General features: G+C 43.1%; 2 protein-coding genes across 5 annotated transcripts in view; one reads left to right on the top strand and one right to left on the bottom strand.

The window, feature by feature from the left end:
- The window catches only part of swap70a (switching B cell complex subunit SWAP70a), a 924,354-nt gene that overhangs the window by 423,812 nt on the left and 481,581 nt on the right, over nucleotides 1–18,961 (top strand). The gene's annotated exons all lie outside the window — the stretch shown is intronic.
- Nucleotides 11,108–18,961, bottom strand: part of zfhx3b (zinc finger homeobox 3b) — a 184,220-nt gene continuing 176,366 nt past the window's right edge. For all 4 annotated transcript variants that reach the window (XM_044029743.1, XM_044029740.1, XM_044029741.1 and 1 more), the window contains 2 exons: nucleotides 13,280–18,898; nucleotides 11,108–12,979 (listed from right to left, as the gene is read on the bottom strand). In XM_044029743.1, coding sequence (XP_043885678.1) covers nucleotides 11,178–12,979; nucleotides 13,280–18,898 — 7,421 coding nt within the window. In that variant the 3' untranslated portion in view covers nucleotides 11,108–11,177. The remainder of the gene's footprint in view (nucleotides 12,980–13,279; nucleotides 18,899–18,961) is intronic.

Here is an 18,961-nt window from a genome sequence, read left to right as displayed (position 1 = left end):
GCTTTGGGCAGCAAGCTGCAGATTAATTGTGTATGATTCACATTTGTAGGAACTGTGGCTCGAAGATACTGAAACTCAAAAGACAAACAGACTCCTGTCACTGATTTATATGAACTAAAAAGCAAAAGACTGAAGACATTACACCTTCTGCAGCTGAAAGACAGGGGGACGAGAAACAAGCAAACTATTTGGCCTCATGCAAACAAATATCTGCATCGTGTTCTTTCATTTTTATCCGATATTAACTCAAAATGCCTGATTCACAAACGAAGGCTCAGTTTGTGGTAATCACAGGTGACTTTGTTCCACCCGTCCAAACGTGTGTAATTGTCACTCACACACTTTAATGGCTTTTCGTTGTGAAATGTGTCTTTCTGCTTCCCCTGAAATTATTTGGTAAACATGTTAAATGTAATTTACTCAAAATGAAAAGACGGAAAAACCACAATTTCGTTGACTCCAGCGTCCGCCCTGAGTGACGGACACTTTCATATCGAGACAGGGTCAATCAAACAGGAATCTGCCTTTGTTCTGATGGTCCGTCTGCCCTCAGCAGGCGCCGTGATTGGCCCTCATTCATGTCGGGATAATGAGTCGTTCACTCACTTGACAAAAAAAAAAAAGGACTCAGTCGGACCCTGTAAGATTTAATTATGGGATAATCTCAGGAAGACAATAGTCGGTGATGATAAGAGAGTCATTACTATTTGTATGTAATCAATGTTTAATATTTATCATTCAACAAGCTCTTATGGAGAAGGCTTTAATGAGGACTTATCTTCACTTGAGGCCCCCTTCAGCATTTTCAGCTCTCACTCCAATTGACATTTACCGACCTCATGTAGAAGACAGAAGTGGGGCAGACCGCGTCTCCCACAGGATCCGGCAGAATCTTTGAAATGTGTTCACAGAGGGTTCATATGAAGGGTTAAATTGTTGATGTTAAATGGCATGTTGGATTCTGCTGGCTGCCTGCTAATTAGATTGTAATTACAGCAGAGCTCTGTGTGCTTGTCTGTTCCAATTAGAAACACTTTTGTGGCTCGTCAGCTTGACCTTTCTTTTAAAACTACTCAACTTTAAATTAACGACAGATACAAGGTGCAAATACTCAGAATAGCTGCTCTGAATGCTCAAATGATCATATTTATGGATAGCACAAAGACACACGTGCTCACTGTACTTCACTGAGGTAAAGTATTCGCATCACTTCAGTTTCTCACATATTTTTCCACGCAGCCTTCTGCCAAAATCAAAGAGTACCCAATCTTGATTTAGTGAAAACAGAATTTAGGAATTTTAGAAATGTGTTAAAGAATGACACTATAGTTTCAAAAGTGTTTTTAGAGATTTTGAAGTTCAGCCAAACTGAGCAATTGGAAGAGAAAGAGCTCGGAGAGTAACGGAGGTGACTGAGCATCTGATACTTGGAGTCATTCCTTTGGAAGTTCATCCCATTCTCTCATTTAAATAAAGACTGATTATTTTGTGCCCAGGTTCAGGAAAAGAAAACACATGTGCTGCTTTAAGAGCCGCTCACTTGGAGGAACCTTTACCGCAGCAGAAATGTGTCCTTCACATGATCACGGAGCATGTTCCTCTGAACACATGGCTCTGATATGTAATGTCAGTGCAGTGTGACATTATAGACAGGTGTTTGCCTTCAAAACCCCTCTCGTCTGATTGAACTCAACACAGATGGACTCCAGACAAATGTCCAGGGTCAAGAGAACCTGAAGGCACACATTTCAAGTGTCACTGATTGTGATAATGATTTTTTTTTTTTTTAAATAAAGTTTTCTTTTTTAAAGGGTACATTATGGTTACATAAAAGCTCTGTACTTTAAAACACTGGCACACCGTTTGGTCGGTGTCCAGCTCCACCATTTGAAACATGTACACTTTAATAATTACCAAATACATATTTATTAGCCTTGCAATGTGCAATGTATTTATAACTGGACTGTGGCCTGGTCCTTTTGCAGCAGTGGTAGTGTGCCCTCCCTTTCACTGAGAGGAGCCCTCACACTGACTGAGGAGTATCTGAGGCATCCACCGCACACCTGGTCTCTATTATCTCTCCATTTCACAGGCTTGCACCCCCTAACAGGGCAGCCTGGGAATGGGCCTGGCTCTTTCATCTTCTCATCATTATAGCAGCCAGCCCAGGGTCAGGGCACAGTCTGACAGGCATTCCAGCAGCAATGCACTACGACTGATTTTGGTTAAGGTTTTTAAAAAAAATACAAAAACCAAGTCAGAGAAATATTAATAAGAACAAGTCTCAAAGCAATTATTGTATTAAGAATTCTTCTTGGAGCTGACATTCTCCCCACAGCTATGTGAAATCTAACGCTGAACCCCAGAGTTGTGCCTCCCGCCTCTCAACAGCATCACCTTCCCTCGCCCAGAGCCTCCATCGTGGCTCATGCACGCCGTCTCATTTCAACATAGAACAACAGTTTGCTGACAAACACTTAAGGAAGGCGAGGTTGTGCGTGTGTTGATATGCAGAGTGTTAGATTTGTTCTGTTGATTTATCACTCTTAAATCTTGTCCACCGAGGGACATTTGAAGACAGATCAAGGAGAAGCCAAATTCTTTCCTGTCTGCTTTGTAACTGTTAAAGGGCTTTAGCAGACCCCCTCAGACAATCTGTGAAACACATTGAAGGAGAAAGGATACACCACCTGATGGTTCAGGTCTGACATGGTCCAGCCATTATTATTTTGCATATGAGAACAAAATGAGGTGTGATAATTGAACTCTTATGTACTTCAGCTCACTCTCTCACGACACTATCAGCACGGCAGAGGCAGCGCTCACCCAAGGCCTTTTTAATGCATCATCACTTTGAGGTTACAGAAATGACACCATGAGAAGCACTTTGAAGTGAAGTAAAATTATCCCTTATTTCTGCCCCGTAAATGATTTATTAAAGGGTAAAAAAAAAAAAGGGGGGAGGTGGAAGAGGAAAGACAGAGGGCAGACGAAGGATAGAGAAGGACAAACACATTCCCAGCACATATTCTCTTCATTACCAGTGGGGGGGCGGGGGTGGGGGGGGTGGAGCCGATCATTCAATTACTGACTGCCGTCACAGGCTAATATTCCTGCCTGTCAGGGCCCATTCTGGCTCAGTTTTGGTCGGAGCTCTTCTGATGGACCTCATTTCCTGTTAAACAGAACCAGAAGGTGCTGTGAAAATGGCGACACCTGATCCTGTGTTCAAGGGATGGGAAACGCTTTGGCAGGAGCCCAGAGCCTGCCGAGGCACCCGCTACACCTTCCTCAGCATGAAGCCCGTGCAGACGGGAAGCCGGCGAGGCAGAGGTTTAGTCACAGGGGTTTACAGGCCGCTCACTTCATCAGTGCAGGTGCGCTTGTGAAGTTGACTCAGGAAACCTTAGGCTGTAAGAATCTGAGTATGCTTTTCTTTTATTTGATAGATTAGATTGAATCAGTTTGACCCGGCCTCGAGGCTGTTTAATGTCCCACTGAAAAAGACAACGTGGTAAAGCAAAGAAGAAGTATACGGAGAGTTTAGCCCTGATAGTCCTTGTGAAGCCCTTGAAAGTGCCATCGCAAGCTGCTCATATGCTTCATTTGGTCTCAAATGTGTCCTTGTCTGCAGCTTGTCTCCAGTTTGTCACTTGGCTGCAGGTTCAGAACTGTCGACACACAGTTTCTCTGCATCACTGACTAACTCTTGTCTTAAAGGTGCCTGATGCATTGTGAGTGTGCTCATAAGAAACAATGAAGAGGACAGTAACCATGGGGAAGTCCAGCTGGCACCCACACATGCACAACAAACTGGAATGTGAGATCCAGTACACGTTTGGACCAAATGTGAAGCAGCTCATCACAGATGCAGAATACAGGTTAAAGGTCAACTGTGATTCCAAGACGGGGCTAACTGGTAAGTAAAATGACTTCAGTTGAATCAGGGGAAACTAGTAAAATGAGTTCTTCAGAGACTGAAACAGAATACTGTGCTGATAGTCTTTGTGTTATTTGTATCCAGCGGTCGATATCAAAGCTGTATCTGCATCTGTTTCGCAAGTCCAGACACTGGTGGTGATGGTGATCGCTGACCTGATGAGCGCGATGACGGATAAAGGATGATGGATTAGGTAAGACTGAAACGAAATGTTGGTGAGAGGGAGATGGAGGGTGTGCATGATCGCAGCAAAAAAACAACTAACAACACATTTAAAAAGACGCCATCGAGATCATTTGAATGCTTGAGAGGAGATGAAAACAGAAAGTGAGACTGTGATAAAGCTGCTACAAAGCTTCATTGGATCTCGCTGTGACACAGTACGCAGCAGTACATACACATGCAGTACAAGGTGACATCTCATCACAGTATTTCTCATTCTGTACGAAGCCACAGACAGAGCAGAGCATGTTTGCACGCGGGCCTGTCCTCTCTCATGTCGGCAGGAGTGGAACTGGATGCTGGGACGTGTGGTAGTTTGCTTTCCCTCACAGCCTCTGCTCCTCATTTTCTGCGTTTGTGGCGTTGAGTGGTATACCAACCTCAAGCCAAACAACCATTAGAGCGCTCTGTTTTGGATTTAACACAAGGCCAGAGATGACACAGCACATCCACAGCTATTTTAGTCGTTTTGACAAGAATCATCCAACATTTGTGACATTTGTTCCTTTCAAAGGCAGAAAGCCGATACCGAAGAGCTTTGGAAACGCGAATAACCCATAATTGCAGCCAAGCAAGAACTTAGACCTCGGAATGGTAACACCACCCAGCTGGGGTCAGAGTGTAAGAACAGAATCTGTGATATTGTATCCAACAGAGTGGTGCTTGTCTACTGTGCTGGGATTCTGTGCTATGTCACTTGTTATTTAGATACATAAAGGGTTGACTAATGGCTTCAGGAAGTCGTGAGCTTCCCCTCTGACTGAAATGACCGAGTTACTGAGATGCATTGAGAATGATAATTGAATATGGGGCCAAAGATTGGCAAGGTGGGCCCTGTACCTTAAGGCCAAGGGAGAATGGGTTTGGGAGCTCACACTGCCTACGGCCTGTGTTAGAACCAGGCGCTAACCCAATTTCACGCTGTGTGACTGGGCCTGGCCTGGTTCAACGCAGCATCTGAGTCTACGTGCCATCTGGTCCAGGCCTGTGAAGGAAATGGCCTTGCTTTTCACACTGATCGGATTAGGGTGTTTTTAATTCATTCGAGATGTGCCCTTGCGTGTTAATTGGCTCAACATGGCCAATGAATCTCGCCTGTTGTCTGACACAAGATGGACTCTTTCTTAAACATCTCCCCACATTTTAGCCGTCTAGATTTCCCGTCGCTTACAGAACACATTTACAAAGTTTATGAGAAAATGATTCATATTTCCATATCAATTATTCAGTATCAGTATCAATTAATTTCTTTACCAAACAAAAGAAAATGGATAATAACGTCGGTCTTAAGAGGGTCTAACTTAAACAGAAATAGTCTCCAGGGTGACAGCGATGCACTTTTATGAAGACTCTCGTGCTAATTTAGAAAGTAGTCGTTTTATTTTTAGAGATCATATTTGATGCCCTTTAACGGAAAGCGATTTAGTCCTTTATCAGTTCTTACTCCTTTTAATGCATTAATCACATTTTTCAGGCTTAATTGTCTTTCTTGCTTCTGATTACACGAGTTGCACGCAGCCACCTCTGATTAACACGTTCACATTTTTAATTGTATTCATTAGGCTGGGGCACTTTCAATCACTTGTCATCGAACTATGACTCACTCGCGGCACATTTAAAGGTACAATCAGTGATGTCGCTGATCACTGACAGTCCATCATTAGTGCGTCTCAGATGGTGTAATAATTCAGTTTTGCTTAACCAACGAGCTGGTTCTCTAATCTGAGAGCGTAGTCTAGCATCTGTTATTTTCCTCAGGTTCTACCAACAGCATATAATTAGCAGTGGTTTTAGAATAATTGCTATGATGTGCAGTCATGTCCTACTTTGTCAGTTAGCAATCTTTGAGTTTGGATGTGATTCATGATGAAACACAGGAGAGGTGGAGGGTGGATGTGAACGTGGCGCACGCTTCCGTGTTTTCTGGTGATTTTTGTTGGATCAGTTATCTTTGAAAGAACAAATAAATAAAACATTACTCACACACGCACACACACACACACACACACACACTGACAGAGGAGTCCAAACGTGTGCAATTTATGCTCATACTTTTTTAATGTATCACAATGAGCAAGAAACATACTTGATGAAATATTTTCAAAGGAGTATATTCAATTACCATCTACAATCAACTTAACTAGGACAACAAGGTTTTGTGACAAAAGTTTCTTTAAAAGTCTGAAGTTCCGTGTGGTTGTATGTATGTTAGGTTCCATGTAATTTGGTACAGTTTGGAAATCTTCATCATATAATTACAGTAACAAAAAAGCTAACAAGACTACAGTATAGAAAAGACATCAAGAACAACATTTTTGGTTTAACTTGCTCTTTTTTGTACATTGCAAGGCTGTTTTTTTCTACCCTCGGATGGGCTGCCTGGAGCCACAGAGCCATGCTTATGAGGCTCGAAGGAGGAGAAATTGAAGGAAAAAACAAACTAAAGAAAAAACTCAAAGCATAAAAAAACATTGTGGCACCAGAAGTCACAAAAGGAACAGAGAGCTCCAAGTAACAGTTCATCTTTCAAGTTGGAGCAAATGGTTGTTTGGTTGTTAGTTTGGTAGTTAATTTTGGTTAATACGCTTTTTTTTTAGTGTAACTGCCTCTTTAAGAACGACACCTTTGAGAACCCTTCCCTTCTCCCTGTAATTAATGACTCTTTTTAGATAATGCAATCAACAGAGAGAGGGGTGTGAGCCGCCGTTTGACTGGAGAGCTTTACTTGTCAACCAGAGACAAGCACAAGGAAATGAAACAGGTAGCATCATGAACTGGGAGAAATGAAGCCAGCATCTCTGTCCATCCTGTCCTGAAATTTGGAAAACATCTGTCAAAGAGCAGAAGCAGAGGCAGAGCTGGAGAAAGAAAGAGACAGACAGAAAGGAGAAAGAGGCAGCTGGAGCCACTTAAGTTCAGTTTCATCTAAGGACTTTCCTCTCTGTGTCACACATGTCCATTGGTTCCAGAGTCCATTCCCATTACAGAGTTGTCAGTAATCAAATAAGGAGGTGGTTTTAAAGCTGTTTTGAGCCTGCTTTCGGCTCCCATGCCCAGTTTTGGTGTGCCCGCAGCCTCTCGTCGTGTCCTCCTAATGAGATCTCCAAAGCTTCCCAGAGTCCTTTTTTTCTTTTAATTACTTCTTCATCTCAAAAACCAACGAAAAAAAAAAGAGAAGAAAAGTCAATGCCTTGTTTTAAATATATCTATATCTGTATACAGGTACACGCTCATTTTCACAGTGGGCAAAAGATGACCTCCACAGCAAAACCTTCTCTTTGTAAATGTCCATTAAAATCAAGTATCCCAATGTAAGTCAGTGGATCCAATTATCCACAATAACGCTTTTGTGCCACAATAAAATATACACTAGTCTGGGGCACAAATTGTAATGTTTTTTTTTTCTTTTTGTTTCAACTGCATAAAGCTTTGGCCACATTCTTATATTCTATCAAAGTAAAAACTGCTCAGTGCTTCACTATCACCATTCTCATTTCTGATCACTAGCTTTAAAATTTGATTTTCTAAATTTCAGTTCATAATTCCAGCTATGTGGTTCCTTTTGTTTCGTGTGTAACATATAACAAAAAAAAAAAAAGGCAAACAAGAAAGAAATTGAATTGATGCTGGCTCTTATGAAACACACACATACACACACACACACACACAAACATACACACTCAAACACACTGTCCATGCTGGCTAAATCTAATGCAGAGACTTCAAATTTGTCTTCCACAAAAGAGCCCAAAAGATTACACTTTGGAAATAAGAGAGCAAACAGTATCATTGAGACAATGAATATAAAGAACATTATCACACCATAAAGTGGCCAGGTCGTATTTTTTCATTTTTGTTTCTTACTTTCAACAATTCAAATTAAAGCTAGTGTTAATTTACGATTAAGTAATGTACAGAAACTAAAATACAAATACTTATATGAAAATAACAATACATGTCTGAAATTATCTGAAATTAAAATAAAGGAAAACACATGAGAAAAACTGTACAACTTAAGATTTTTCCAAAATATGAAAAGTACATATGGACAGTATTCCAGGGAACCGGTCTTCAGAGAATTCTTAAGCTTGCGGACCAAATCTATCTTCTTTCAAAAGCATGCTGTAGTATTAACACCAAATCTCTGCAAGACATTTCTGAGATTGTGCCTTGGATTTATCGGGGGTGATACAGTAGTGGCCAAAGGTAGTTCTTCACAAATTTAAATACGTCTGGGTTTTGGTTTAAAAACTAAAACTTTGAGATCATCAGCGGGAAGGTGGGGATACATACGCAGTGAAATGAGGTGGCTAACTTCTTTGGACATGAAAGCATCCTAAGTATTTGAAAACAAGGGACATCTCCAAAAAACTCCTACTTTTCCAGAAATAATGCTTTGGAATGAAGACGTCCCTTAAAAACCTGTACGCTATGTGTGGAAGTGGCACCCTGCAGACCCATGGGATAAGTCACTGGTGGATTTACCAACAAAGGGGCAATGACACCTTAGCAAAACAGCCATCATTTCCCTCTGAGACTAGTTGAATGTTGACTGGCATAAATGTTACTAAACCTATGAGACACATCAGTACCAGATGTATTATATACATTTTTTGGTAACCACTATTACTTGCTTAACAAGTGAGCAACAACCTTGACTGGATGGAGGGATTTTCAGCAATGTTCCAAGCCAGCACACAATGACATGTGGAGGTCACATTGTTCAGTAACCAAAGATGCAAACAATAAAAATTACACAACAGTTTACAGTCACTTTTTAAATGAGCAAAAAAAAAAGGAAAAGATTGTGACAATTAAAAGCAAATAAATGAAATTGGATCAGTCCTTGCTTAAGAAAAATCCATCGTGACATTTGGAATGCACTGGTCTTTACAAACGTTATAGATCATTGGCTTTAAACATTGGTCTGTTCAAAAAAAAGAAAATCGGCAAAATGTCCTTTGGAACATATATTCACAGTCTTCAAAGTTCCGTTTTTGCAACAAGGAAAAAAAAAGGTGTTGCAGAGGCAAGAAATTGGTTTATTGTTTGTTTTAGTTAAAGCTTAGCCAAAAGCAAAATGAGCATGCATCTAGGTACTCTTTTTTTCTTTCAAAATTCTACATTAGCAGCAAAACGTATGTCCTTGAAGACCAGACCTTATACATTTTCTTTAAAAAAAAATGGACATTTGAATGTGACAAAAAGTCAAACAAAGATTCATAACCTCTATCTTACAAACTGCAATGGCTCTGTAACGGTGCTACTCCACAATGCGAGGACAAGGGCCCTTTTTGGTTTTTGGTATTTACGTAAAAAAGCTACCCGTTTGCTTGCAAAGAAGCAAAGACGGCAACTCTGATGCGTACTCCTTTATCTTTTAAAACTTTGTTTTCTTTCCTCTAAAAACAGCAACAAATTCTCAAGTATAAAGAAGCCTCTTTTCTCATCTTTATGCACCAATGGTGAAAGTGTTTAGTCTTTGGATTTTCTTTTTGTCTTAAAGCGTGAGAATTATTATTAGTATTCTTTTTTCGTTTTCATTTATGACAAAAACAATGTCAAAATGAAAATAAAGACTGTAACCACACTACATGAAGAACAAAAGACCTGCTTTGTAGTGCACATACCTACAAACACAGGAGAGCAGAGGAAATTAAGTGCGAAGAGAGGAACAAGTCGAGTGAGAAATACAAGTCAGACAGTGATAAGTGCACAGAGGCAACGCAAAAAAATTAAATAAAATAAAACTTTCAATATTTCACCCAGGATCTTTATCGTCTTGGTCAGCACAACACCAACCATTCCATAAAATTTAAATAATTCTAAAAGAGGATCCTTCCTTGTCAGGAGGGGCATTTGGGTGAAGGTTTCCCAAGATATTGAGAATAAGACAGAAATAAAGTGTAGATAAATTACCTGTCCATAAATCTAGTCTATTGGAATGACCAAGACAACATCAAATGAAGCGTCTTAAAGTTGGACAATACAAAAGCTAAATGTACACAAAGTTTTTTCAACCTACCATACTGTTTAAATTCATTTCCAATGCAACAATCTACTTAACACCAAAAATGTTCATATTTATCATAAATACAGAAGGTTGTTTTTTTTTTTTTCTTTTTTCATCCAAACTTTGTATCACCCATTATTGTATCTGCAGTGCTCTCCGTGTCCGGGTATAATGGGGTCGCTATTTCCTCCCTTTCTAATGTTTGAATCAGCAAATCATTTACCCTTTTTGAATGCCCAGAAACAATGCCTTATTAAAATTGAATTCAACTTAAAACTTTCTATTATTAAATCAAGTTTTCGAAGAAGAAAAAGATGCTCATCTCATGATGGAAAGAAAAAAAAAAAAGTGTAAAACATGGATTTCTGTAACAGAAAAAGGTGAGCTTTGACCTGAGAATAAAATACATTACATTATTCTTTTAGTTTTGCAAGCCATTGGTATCTGAATGCTTAAATAGCAAGAAAATGATAGACTATTCTCCCATACAGTACATACTGGCTTTTTGTGACTGTGCTATTAAGTAGAAATTATTACAAAACAAAAAAAGGGACAGCGTGTTGACTATTGTTTCTTCAAAAGGGTTCTTGGGCCATTTGTGGAGTTAGAGGCAGTCCACTGCCATACAGTACAGCATTCCTATACCATTACCCAAAACATAACTGCAGTGATCTCTTCTATTCTCATATATTAGTATGCATGTATTTCAGTTGAGTAAAGCTAAAACAAACAAACAAACAAACAAACAAACAAACAAAGAAAAAAACAAAAACAAAGTGGAAACCAGCATGTTGATATGGGAAAACAATCCACTAACATTTAAATTTTTGGTTACAAGCTTTGGAATTGCAGTTAGTCTTTACACATCTTTTCTGAAATTGGTTTGTATATTTTAATGTATTTTTAACATTGCTGCTTTTTATGTTTTTCCATTTGTGATTTTTTTTTGTCTTTTTTTAAGTGTTTTTTTTTTTTAAATATTGTCCATCACTGAAAGCTCTTTTACAATCTGATGGAGTCTGTTCCTACGCTAGCAAGATTACTACTACAACTACTACTGTCTTTGACAAAACCAGGCTGCTGCGGCTCCTCCACCGTTCTGCCTAGCCTGTCTGCTGACTTCTGACTGCTGTCAGAGTCAGACTCGTCAGTAAAGACGTCTGTTGGTATCGAGGTCTGAACTCCTGAGGTGCTCAATGAACTTGAGGTAACCGTTGAAGGTGAGGACACTGGAGGAAAGGAGGAGGAAGAAGAGGAGGGACTGGCATTGGGCTTCCCAGCTAAAGCTCTGGAGAAAGGGGCCTGGGGCCAGGGTTTGCCGGTAGTTGTGGTGGTGAGTGGGGTAGTCGAGGAGGAGCACAAGGAAGAGGAGACAGCGGAGGATGGCATGGTGGCTGATGTTGTTGGCGGGGTAGGAGGGCTGCTGATGGGATGAGTGGCAGACTGCGAGGTAGATGCGGTGTTAGGATTGGGGAAGCAGGCTGAAGAGTGAGGTAATAAACTAGTAGCGTGCTCTTTGGCATTTCTGGCTGATCGCTTGATTGTTCTGTGTTTGTGCAATGCCGATTCCAGGTGTTGACCGAGTGCTTTCTCCCCATCCAACGTAGTGTCACAAGCCAGGCAGTCATAAAGACTTCCAGCCCCTGCACCTACGCCACCGGGGACACGCAGCAACATCTCTTGCAGATTTGCCACAGACTGACCGAAAAAACAGTTAGATTTAACGTGGGTAACAGCCGCTTCTTCCTTGGTGAAAACTGCTTGACATTTGCGGCATGCCAATTTATACTGCACCTTGGGGACAATGTACTGGTCTAGATGGGGGTCACCAGTTTTGCCATCCATCTCTTTCTGCTCAGTGGGTATTTTGTTATGAGAGGAGCTGGAAGAGGAGGAGGGAGTGGGGGGAGTACTGGGGTTGCCCTTCTGCTCCTCTGTTTTCACTGGATCTTTGGCAGATTCTTTACGATCCCCCAAGGATTGAGAGGGGACTGAATTTTGGCTCGCTTTGGGTTGCTGGATCTGCTGAAGCTGCCGCTGCTGCTGCTGCTGCTGCTGCTGCTGTTGTTGTTGCTGCTGCTGCTGCTGCTGCTGCTGCTGTTGTTGCTGCTGCTGAATTGCCTCCTGCAAGCTCTGCTGATATTGCTGGTAATGTTGCAGCAGGGACCCCGGAGACAGGCCCATCAATGCTTGTGACAATGCTGGGTTGTAAGGGAACAGACTTTCCATACCATACATTGGTTGCAAGTATCCTCCTTGGAGAGCTCCAGGGATCTGTGGAGTGTAATATGGGGAAAAGCCAGGCATGAAGTAGGGCAGGAACTGGTTAGTGAGGAGAGATGTGGGATCAGATGCCAAAGCAGCCTGTAGAGCTTGAAGCTGAGCAGGATCTACCACATACTCCATGCCAGGTGTAGGCATAGAGGTGGCAGGCACAGCTGTGTCTGGTTTCTCCTTCTTGGCGCTGGCAGCAGAAGTCGAAGGAGCAGGGGTGCTTCCAGTTGATGATGGAGTTGAGGGTTTCTCTGTCTTTTCCTTGGACTTATCCTTCTCCCTGACCTTCTCAGAATCACGTTCTTTAGGTGGATCCGGCCGGGAGCTGGATTGGGTAGTTGAGGAAGAGGAGGTTGATGTGGTAGTAGAACTTGAGTGGGAAGCAGATGTGTTGGTCTGGGCTGGGCTGGATGCGGCATGAGATGATGAAGAGGGTGGCTTGTTGGACAATCCAGATGTGGGGAGGCTAGGTGAGGGAACACTGGCACCAGGCATGTTCAGGAGGTTTGAAGGTTTCGGAGGAGTTAAAGCTGAAAATGTTGCAAACATAAACACAAAGAAGAATTAATAGGCATAATGTTTAATGACTGAGCAAACTATTCAGGCCCGTCTACAGTGGAAAAAGGCCACACAATAATGTTACACATTCTTAAATATGTCATTCTTAAATATGTCATCCTATGACAGACTGCTTCATAAAGAATGAGGGGTTTTCACTATGGTTAATTATTGTTTTGATTAGTTATTTGACAAATCAACAGAAACATTTGCAACTATGCATCTCAACATTTTTGTTGTGTCCAAAACGTTTGTGCAAGGCGATGACGTACCTGAATTCGATGAGTTAAAGCTGGAAAGAGAGGGGCTGCCAACTCCTGGCAAAAGGACAGGAGGGATGCCTTGCAGATTTGAATAGGCTGACTGGAGATTCAGAGCCTGCATGGCAGGGTTATCAAACATTCCCTGCTGCTGCATGGCCTGCTGCTGTGCCAGTCCTAAAACCTCATTGGCCTTCTTAATGCGATCCATCTCTTGTTGGGCCATAAGCTGGCGGACAGTGGCTGGGTCAAAGTATTCTTTCTCTTTATCGATCTGGCTGCCAATGGTGTCTTTTACTTTGGAGATATGTTGCTGGGAGAAAATGTGATCACGAACAGAGAGGCGAGCGCTGTACTTGACACCACACAAAGTGCATTCAGTCTTCGGCCCCTCGTACGATGTCTGATTTATTCCAAAGTGCTTGGCCATGTTGAGCTTTGCCTTTTTCTCCTTGGCACGGGCATTTTGAAACCACACCTGAACCACTCTCTTTGGGAGTCCAATATCATTACCAAGTACCTCACATTCCAGCATAGTGGGAGTCCTGTAGTCGCTAAAACAGGATTTCAACACTTTCAGCTGGAGGTTAGTCATCTGGGTTCGAAAGCGCTTTTGTCCAGGTCGATCTCCACTGTCGATGCTCCTGGTACCCGAGGCTCCGGGACTTGGCGAGCAGGGGTCAGCCAGGCTGGATGTCTCACTGTGGTCAATTATATGTTCATTTTCGTATTCCTTAGCATAATAGCTTGTTGCAGGGCTTACAAGCCCTGAGGACATCTGGTCATCGTTTTCAAGGTTGGGGACTGAGCCTCCAGACTTAGACAGGTAATCACCACTATTGTGGCTGTGCTTTGCATCAGCACTGTCATTATCAGCATTAGCCTCATCACCAGTGGTTGTATCTGTGATTGCTGTATTCACAGAAGAACAGTCGTCATTATCCAGTTTGCTCTGATCAAAGCTCAGGTTCACAGCAGACATGGCTGCGCTCTCATAATCTTCCATTCCCTCTACCTTAATGGACGAAGGGCTCAGTAGAGCCCTGGGGGACAGATCCATGCTTTTGTTCACTGGTGACATAGAGGAGCTTTGTCCATCACTGTTTGCAGAGGCCACTTGAGAGTAACTTGATGTTTCTAAAGCATCCATTTTTATTTGCATACCCTCCTGTTCAGCGAGACTTAAATTATATCCAGCACGTTTAGCTTCATGCCAGTGCCGAGAGCGAATGTGTGCTTCAAGTGCTGTTTTTGCCTTGAACAGAGCTCGACAGAAAGGGCACCTACGATGAGCATGGGCTGGCCCAACTGCTCTAAACTGACCTTTCCTCTCTCTAGCTCTGGTATTTTGGAACCAGACTTGCACTACCCTCTTTTTTAATCCCACCTCATGAGCAATGTGGTCAAGCATTTTGCGTGTGGGGTTTGAATCTAATAAATACTTCTGATAAAGGATCTCTAGCTGCTCAGGTGTGATGGTGGTTCTGAGCCGCTTATCTCTCTGTGGCTCTTCTCCACTGTTTGTGCTGTCGTTCTCTCCTGGACTGGTGCCAGCTTTCTCCTCTAACTTCCTCTTCAGGGAGTTCATGGTGGAGGTGGGGGTGGACGGAGAGGTGGCAGAGCTACTTGGGATCTGTGGCATTGCCCCAGAGAGTAGCTGACTCGCCAGGAGAGGATTGCTGGGATCAAATAGCATGAAAGGCATGTCAATTGGACGATCAAGAAATTGAGGGTGGATGAATTGATTCTGCACAGAAAGGAAGTGTAACTGCTGATGTTCCTGCCAGTGCTCAAAAGAGGGGAAGCCAATCTTACACTGCTCACACTGGTAAGGGATCATCTGTTGTGCTAGTTGTGAGGCAGAGGTCAAGTGTTGATTGAGGCTCATATGAGGACTTTGTGATGTGGCTTGGCTTGTCTGAGTGGCTGAGGGACCACATTGTTGTTGTTGTTGTTGCTGAGAGAAGGAAGAGGATGAATGTTTGATGGACTTGGAAGATGTTTGAACCTTCTCTTCTCGCTGAGGTCTATGGTGGTGTGACTCAGACTGGGGTTGATGCACAATTTCCTGCTTAATAGAGGTTTGGGTTTCTCGTGGATCAGCAGAAATCTCTGGTAACTGCTTGGGCTTCTCGTCATAGAGATTCGAGGTGGATGCTGGTGATGCCTCCTCTTTCTCAGCAGATGAGAGGTGTGAGAATGCTGAAGTGGAGGGTGGGAGTGGGCAGAGGCTTGAAGAAGAGGGCATTGGGGTGTGACAGGAAGACCCAGAGGGAGTATAACATTCATTGGAAAGATCTACCGAGTCCTCATTTTGGCTGTCAGACTGTCCATCCTCATCTTCATCTTTGTAACACAGCTTCTTTTGGTGTTTTATTAGATCAAATATGCGCTGGAAAACCAGACTGCATTTCTTGCACTGGTAGTTCAGATTTGTGGTGCGAATATAGCGGTCATTCGACAATTCTCGTCTTTCACCATCTTTACTCCCTTCACCCTGGTTTTCATAATTCTTCCTGGCCTTCTGGCGGGCATTTTGGAACCACACAACAATGACACGTGTGGGGAGGCTCAGAAGGTTAGACAGCTGTTCAAATTCATCATCTTTAGGATAAGCATTGGCATCAAAGAAGTCTTGTAACACTCTTAGCTGGTAATCAGTGAACCTAGTCCTGGACGATCGCTTACTTCCATAATATTCTTGTTTTTGAGGTTCGGGGGAAGGAGGTTTTGAGTCAATTTTGACTTCTTCTAGAGTTGTTATTGGTGGATTATTAAAATTGTACGGAGAGTCTTTGTTGCGTTGGCGTTCTTTAAAAAGGGTATTTCGGAACCAGTGTTTAATCACTTTTTGTGGCAGTCCTGACTTGTCCGCCATCTCTTTAATCTGTTCCTCATTAGGTGAATTGTTGATGTCAAAGTACTGCCGCAGGACCCTCAGCTGGTCGTCTGTGATGCGGGTGCGTGGTCTCTTGTTCTGCTGCTGCTGCAGCATGGCGGGTGTGAGCTGTTGCTGATATAGTTGGGCCAGGTCTGAGGCCAGATTTGCCTCAACGGATGATAACTGGGGGTTCAGATGGGCGGGCAAAGACTGAAGAGACATCGACTGCATCATTAGTGGTGAGAAGAGTGGCAAATCCATTGGCATGGGAATTTGTGCCATTTGAACCTGTGGCTGTGGTGGAGGTGCAGTTGGGGGTGTGAGTGAGGCAGCAGACACTGGGATGTTTGGTGTGGGAGCTCTTTGGGGTGGAGGAGGGGGTGGAGGAGGAGGAGGTGGGGCAGGAGCAGGAGCAGCCTCTGGTGTTGGTGGCCTTAGTGGATAGAGTTTATCGTAATGCTCTCTGTATTCCTTTGCAAACCTCTCAAGGAATCGAAATGGAAAGAACGCCTGATGGATGTGCTCCTGGTGACTCTTGAGAATCAGTATGTTTGAAAACAGCTTGCCACAGGCTTCACATTCCAGTTTCTCCAATCCCTCAATGGGGTCCACCACTCTTGTTATCCCACCTGGACCACTTGATCCCATGGGTCCAGCAGTTTTCTTCTGAGCTTTCTGTTTGTTTTCATTGTACTGAATGACTAACTCAAACCCAAAATTTTCCAGCAGGGCTTTGGTTGCATTACCTCGAGCATCTGAAGCGATCCTTGGTGGAGGCAATCCAGAATCATGGTTTATGTTAATTGAAATATGCTGAATGTCCTTCTTTTCTTTGAGCTTGCCGTCCGTAGAATCCTTGTTAACATATTCCTCATTTTTTCCTCCAGTCATTTCCTTCTCTCTTTGTATTTCTTTGTCTTTGTCATTCTGAGAGGAGGGAGGTTTCTGTTTTTTTTCAGCCTGTTGAAGAATAGATGCACTCTGCTGCAGCAACGCCATCTGAGTCTGAGAGTGAGACTGCTGCTGTTGCTGTTGCTGCTGCTGCTGCTGCTGCTGCTGTTGTTGTTGAAGCTGTTGTTGCTGCTGTTGATGTTGCTGCTGAAGGTGGTGGTGCACCAACTGCTGCTGCAAACAACTCTGCTGGGCCTGCTGTGCTGAGTTTTTTAGATCTTCCAGTCGTGAGGCAGTGGAGGATCCTGCTAGGCCAAGTGCTGAGTTACTAATGTTGATTTCTGGGTTCAGCTGGAATTCTGCTCCAGGGATGTAGAAAGGGAAGAGCAATTGCTGTTGTTGCAGGGGTAGAAGTGCATCAGCTGTCATTGGGAAGTGCTGCAGAAGTGCTGGGTTGAATAGCTGCGATTGTAATAGAGCAGCCTGCTGCTGAAGCTCTTGCTGAAGCTGAGCTTGAGCTTGGGCTTGAGCTTGAGCCAACTGCTGCTGTTGTTGTTGCTGTTGCTGAAGTTGTTGTTGCTGTTGTTGTTGTTGCTGTTGTTGCTGTTGCTGTTGTTGTTGTTGTTGTTGTTGTTGTTGCTGACCCCTTGCTGACAGCATATCTGCAAATGTAGACTTTTTCACCTCATGGTTCTCAGATGGTGAGGAACGACAGCTCACTGATGAATTTCCAAGGCTTTCAATAGAATGACTCTGGCTTTTATGGTTTCCGCCAAGAATACTTTGAGTTGTTTGAGACCCAGAAGAGCTGTGGTTGGTTGAGCTAGTACTTGAGTTAGTTGCTGGGTTTGGACTTGGTGTAGAAGTGCTGATGCCAGACCCTCCACCACTTAATCCAGGAGTTCCTGCAGAGCTAGTAATCCCTCCCGCTGCTTCAAGTTTGGCTGCCCTAGCTTTAGTCTGGTGTAGAACAGAGCGCATGTGGATTTCCAGAGTGGAACTCTGGCTATATGCCACATTACAAGTGCTGCATTTAAATGGCTTGTTGTCAGGGCTGTTAGTAGGCTCAGGTTGACCAGTAGTGGACTCCTGAAGAGCCCTCTTCACCTTGTGTAAGTGGGAGACAGAGTTATAGTGAACCAGAAGAATGTTCTTCTGTGTAAAAGACTCTTTGCACACAGTACACTTGAAAGGACGAGATGGATCCAAAAACTTCTCCATTGTAAAGTTGGGGCCCTTTCTGAACGGCAAAGCACGTTTCGGTTCAGATCCAAAATCTTCCTGCAGTGAGCCAGAATCGCTGCCTGTAGGACTTTGTTTTTCTTCAGGGTCACTTTCGTCCCCCTCTTTGTCATCTTCTCCTAGACTTCCGTGCTCCTCACCAAGTGATGGGTCACCCATTACCATAATATCTCCATTCATCAATAAGCCCCCATAAAGCTGCTGGATATCAGCTTCACTGAGCTCCAGGTGGCTGGTTTCTAAGTGTTTCTTCAAGGCCTGCAGGGTTCTGAAGCTTCGCTGGCAAAGGCAGCACATGGTAGCTGCCCTGATCACATGGTACTGTGAATGAAGCTGTAGTTTTTCCACAGTCTTGAAGGCCAGGCTGCATTGGTTACAGCGGTACTTGTAGACATGGCGATCTGAAACTGGCAACTGGGGCCTTTTGTTGTGAACCTCATTAAAGTGCAACTGGAGGGAGTTGGAGGACTTAAACACTTGATTACAGCCCTTCTTCCAGCACAGGAATCCTGTGGCATCATCCCTCTCTGGTTGTTGATCTTCGAGAGGTGACTTGCGAGCTTCAGTTATTTCTGTAGGGAATGACGCGCCCTTCCCTGGATCAGCATCCGATGCATCTGTGAATAAATATGCCAGATATAACAGAATTAAGTGACTACATCTTCCCAGCAACATTTATA

Source organism: Solea senegalensis, linkage group LG7, assembly GCF_019176455.1.
Source record: "Solea senegalensis isolate Sse05_10M linkage group LG7, IFAPA_SoseM_1, whole genome shotgun sequence".
Lineage (NCBI taxonomy): Eukaryota > Metazoa > Chordata > Actinopteri > Pleuronectiformes > Soleidae > Solea > Solea senegalensis.
Note: the sequence above shows the minus strand (reverse complement) of the source record. Positions and strands in the feature narration are given on the sequence as shown.